This window comes from Ochotona curzoniae, unplaced genomic scaffold (genome assembly GCF_017591425.1).
Source record: "Ochotona curzoniae isolate NIBS_2020 unplaced genomic scaffold, NIBS_Ocur_1.0 contig_1274, whole genome shotgun sequence".
Classification (NCBI taxonomy): domain Eukaryota; kingdom Metazoa; phylum Chordata; class Mammalia; order Lagomorpha; family Ochotonidae; genus Ochotona; species Ochotona curzoniae.
The window spans coordinates 27041375-27046546 of record NW_024465023.1 but is presented as its reverse complement, the minus strand read 5'-3'; the positions used below and the strand labels follow the sequence as shown (position 1 = coordinate 27046546).

Sequence of the window (5172 nt, the reverse complement as noted above, 5' to 3'; positions counted from 1 at the left end):
TGGATGACCTCAGAGTTCTCAGCCTCTGATGGCACTCCAATTCCCCGTGGTCTCCTTGGTAGTTGGGATGTAGTCCTTGGTGCCTGTACTGATAGTCCTTGGTGAGGATCTGGAAGTCTTCAGGGTTGGGATACAAGCCTTCTCCTGTCCACCCTGCTTCACTCCACCCCCCGCTCCATGCGTATGACCTCCTGTTAAGAGGTTGTCAGGATCGCTCCTGATTCCCCCCCATATGTCTTTGTAGTTTTACTACTGTCTAATGCTGATTTGAGTCTGTTCTAATATAAGCAAGCCATCATGCAAATTGGAAGTTTAATAACCCTTTCCATACTGTTTTTGTTGCACCCATGTGTGTTGATGTTTTTATTTAATTTTCATTTCTTCCAATTGATTTCTTTTCTCTTGCTGAATTCATCACTTGCTCATGGAATGCACACTGGCATCATTTTACCCAAGATATTTTTGTGTTTTCTATTCATCATACATGTGGTTATTCAGTGGCATGCGTTTTCAAATCCATGGTGCTGTAACTTTTTTGTGACTGTTGTTTTAACTTCATATTTGTTGTTGATTTTGTTTTGTGGCTTCTCATTTAAGGGAATGCATAGTAACTGAGTAATAGAGACTACCATATCCAAATGTGAAGATACAATGCAATAAGCATCCCTACTTCCAAATCAAAGATTGACTCCCAATGAAACTGTTGGACATAGCTAGACAATGTGATGCTGGACTTTCTGATAATGTCTGTATCCAGCATTTCAGGGTACACTTAAATAATAGACTAATGAAACCATGACTCCTTATGAAAGACTATACTGTTGTGATAATATGAGGAATATCAGGTGGGAGATGGGAATTCGGTATGGGTGGAAAAAGAAAGAAAAGGGAGGAAAAGAAAAGGGAAGAAAAGAAAAGAAGAAAAAAAAGAAAAGGGAGGGAGTGAGAGGGAGAGTGGAGGGGAAGGAAGAAAGGAAGGAAGGAAGAAAGGAAGGAAGGAAGAAAGGAAGGAAGGAAGAAAGGAAGGAAGGAAGGAAGGAAGGAAGGAAGGAAGGAAGGAAGGAAGGAAGGAGAAAGAGGAAGAAAAGGTTTCTGCTAACATATCACAGACTTCTATTTTATAGTGTTTAATTTTAGCCAATAATTTTGTTTGAAAAGATGATATGACTGTTGAATTTGTGGAACACTTAAAACTAAAACATAATATGACATATGAGAAAATAATCATTAAATTTATACCTAATAGGACACTTTGATGAAAATAAACTTAATTGTATATGTACAAATGTTCATCTTTTGTATTCACTTGAAAGAGGGGGGATCAATCTCCCATCCACTAGTCCACTTCCCAAATGCCTAAAACAGCCAGGCTAGACCACATGAGTGTCAACGACCCACATATCTGAGGCATGACCTGTTGCCTCCCAGGTAGCCCATTAACAGGAACAGGCAGAAGAGCCAGGACTCAAATCTGAGTACTCTGATCTGGGATATGGACCAGTGACACTTTAACTGCCTTCCCCAACAGCTGCCCTTAACACTATGTAAATTCACAAGACAACTATCAACACAGTAAACACAGATTGACAACAAAAGGAACGTAAATATCTGTCTTGTCTCTGTGAGCAATTTTGTAGCCTTTCTTAGGTCAATTAAGAATGCTTTCCTGCTCACTGAATAAGTTCCAATGGTAATATGTTTCTTTGTTTAGTTCTATGTGTTATATTCTAAAAGGTCCTTAATGAACCATTTCCAAAATACTGGGAACAGAAGGATGTACACCTTAGAAACCATGTCACAGAACAGGAAGTGACAGGGACTATGAGAGCCTGAAAAAACAAAGACCTGAGGAGGATTAGTACACAGAATTTCAGGGAGGACTAAATATACTCTGTCATTTCAGCAGTCGCAAGAACATAAGGAAGCAGAAGGCAGCAGATTTTAATTCAACACTACCTTTGTAACCACAAAACTGCTACATAATGGAGAGGGTATCCCTGAGATGAACAAAGTCCCCAACCTCTGGAGCTATTTTTTTTAAAGATGTGTTTTATTTATTTCAAAGGCAGAGTTAAACAGAGATAGGAAGATGAGGCATGGGATGGGGCAGGTTAGGGCAGGGAGATCTTCTATTCTCTGGTTCACTCCCCAGATGGATATAACAGCCAATGCTGGGTCAAGCTGAAGCCAGGTGCTATGACCTTCATCTGGGTCTCCTACATGGTTGCCAGGAGCATAAGCATTTGGAACATCTACTTCTGCATTTCCAAGGCAAATAGCAGGGTGCTGGACTGAAAGTGGCACAGCAAAGACACTAACTGGCACCCGTATGGGATGCCAGTGTGGCTTAACACACTATTCTACAACTCTAGCCCCTGGAACTATTTTAATAGAAGTTAAATGCCCAGTGTGTCCAGATTGTTGCCATGGTTTCTTCTACAGTGTATCTAAATTGACGGCTTATTTATATTCTTGTACTACGAAGATCTTGTTAACTACGAAATGATATGCAAGGAAAAAGGGGTCAGTACAGAAAGTGCCAACTCCTGTTTCAAAGCTTCTCCTAAGTGGAGTTCAAACTAGTTCCAGGAGAGTGAGTGAGGCAGGACACAAAAGTTAAGGAAACACTTTGAGAGTGCTGAAAATTGCCCACAAGGTCAGTTGCTAAGTGTGACTACTTCTTTAAATACTACATCACCAATGCCTGTTTACGTCAAGCAGCCCAAGCTTTGTGATTGGTCAAGTTGCTAAGGCCCACCCCTGCAGCCGCCATAACTACTTGATGCCAGTAACTGGCACTGCTGTCTGTCCCTATGAAGCCCCAGGACAAAGAGGTCGGGAATCTCGGCTCTCAATTCACCCCGTAATCCGTGTGTATCACGAAGACGTATGTAAGCCAAAGGCCATTGTGGTTACTACTACTCCACCATGTCGTGGGCCCCAGAGGAGAAGCAGGCAGAGCCTCCTTCGGGAGATCCTGGGACCAGTGGCGGTGGCGGGTTTAGCAGCGGCCGAGGAAGGCCCAGAGGTGGTGGTCATGGCGGCCACAGTGGACCCTCCAGATGGCTGGGGTCTATGCCCTCCGATTCCGACGAACCACCCCTCTGCTTTATGCTGAATAACGATGTGGTTGGTGCCGTAGTCGGGCGTGGTGGATCTAAACTAAAAGATCTACAAAGTCTGACCAACACGAAAATACGAATTATAAAGGGGGACACCGAGTCAGAAGTAACAATTTTTGGCAGCAGTGACATGAAGGCAAAGGCAAAAGCAGATATAGATGCTGTGGTTAAAAGACAAGAAAGGTACAGATCAGAAGCCAGTATTGGCCGTACAACACTCTGGCCTCGCGCTACAAGTGGCTCAGTTTCAGCTAACACTGCTAGAGAAGCACGACCATTGTTGGATTGGGATCAAATTCGTATGGAAGCTGCGGAGTGGGAGAAAAGAAAATGGGCCAGCTTACCACAAATTAGGAAAAACTTCTACACAGAATCCGAAGCTACACGATCAATGTCCAAAACACAAGTAGACGAGTGGAGAAAGGAAAATTTCAATGTAATCTGTGAAGACTTGAAAGATGGTGAAAAACGGCCAATTCCCAATCCAACTTGTACCTTTGAGGATGCTTTCGAGCAGTATCCTGAACTTATGAAAAGTATCACAGATGCAGGTTTTCAAAAGCCAACACCAATTCAGTCACAGGCATGGCCCATTATTCTACAAGGAATAGATCTTATAGGGGTAGCTCAAACAGGAACTGGCAAAACACTGGCATATTTAATGCCTGGGCTAATTCATCTGGATTCCCAACCAACATCTAGGGAAGAAAGGAATGGACCTGGCATGCTAGTCCTTACACCCACTAGAGAATTAGCTATTCAGGTGGAAAGTGAATGTTCTAAATATTCCTATAAAGGTATAAAAAGTTGCTGCATATATGGTGGTGCAAGCAGAGATGGACAAATACAAGACATTGCCAAAGGCGTAGATATCATCACTGCAACTCCTGGGAGACTGAGCGATCTGCAAATGAATAAATTTATCAACCTAAACAGCATAACCTATTTGGTCTTGGATGAGGCAGATAAAATGCTAGATCTGGGCTTTGAACCCCAGATAATGAAGATTTTAATAGATGTGCGCCCAGACCGACAGACTATTATGATGAGTGCAACATGGCCAGATACCATTCGTCGTCTTGCAAATTCCTATCTGAAAGAACCTATGATGGTTTACGTTGGTACCCTAGATCTAGTTGCTGTAAGCTCAGTGAGACAAAATGTGATTGTGACAACAGAAGTAGAGAAACAAGCTCTTATGCAAAAGTTCTTAAAGGGCATGTCACCCAGTGACAAAGTCATCATATTTGTCAGCCGAAAAGTTACTGCTGATGACTTGTCGAGTGATTTGAGCATCCAAGGCATGCCTATACAGTCACTGCATGGAGACAGAGAGCAAAGTGATCGGGAGCAAGCTTTGGAGGACTTCAAAACTGGAAAAGTTAGGATACTCATTGCGACTGATTTAGCATCCCGGGGTCTTGATGTTGATGACATCACACATGTGTACAATTATGATTTCCCAAAAAATATTGAAGAATATGTACACAGGGTAGGACGTACGGGAAGAGCAGGAAGGCATGGCACTGCAATTACCCTGATTACTCCAAATGAGGCAAAGATGGCTAATGAGCTGGTTAAAATTTTGGAACGAGCAAATCAATATGTCCCTAAAGATCTTGTAACAATGGTAAAGAAATATGTGGTCCAGAAGCGAATCATGACAGAAAAAAAATCAAAAATGTTCCAGGGACGATACAGGAAATTTTTTTAGTGCTGACAATAAAAAAGCTTCCGAGGTTATTAGAAGACTCAAGCCACTGTTACAAATGCTCAAGATAAGATACCTGCTAGCAGTTTCAAGATAGAATGAGTTCATAGATAATACTGCTAAGCTTCCAGTGTTACACATGTTCAATAAAAAAAACACAACAAAATTTAAATGTGTGTGTGACTATGTGGGGGGAAATTAAATGTTACATATTGGTTTAAATCTATGCTATTTTATAACCAGCTGTCTTTTTTAGAAGAATTCACAGAAAATAACAACAGTATTTTTATCATACACTGAATTGCAGCATAGCTTTCATCAAACTCATCCCAGGAAAAA

At 41.6% G+C, this 5172-nt stretch overlaps 1 protein-coding gene across 1 annotated transcript; it reads left to right on the top strand.

Moving 5' to 3' along the window:
• The first annotated feature begins 2928 nt into the window (after positions 1-2928).
• On the top strand, positions 2929-4836 carry DDX53 (DEAD-box helicase 53). Its single transcript, XM_041003336.1, has one exon. It carries the CDS (start codon positions 2929-2931, stop codon positions 4834-4836), a length of 1908 nt encoding a protein of 635 aa, XP_040859270.1.
• Positions 4837-5172: the final 336 nt, after the last annotated feature.

What these genes read in the sequence shown, in the direction of transcription:
- DDX53 (XM_041003336.1), top strand. Translation starts at nt 2,929, where the DNA reads ATGTCGTGGGCCCCAGAGGAGAAGCAGGCAGAGCCTCCTTCGGGAGAT.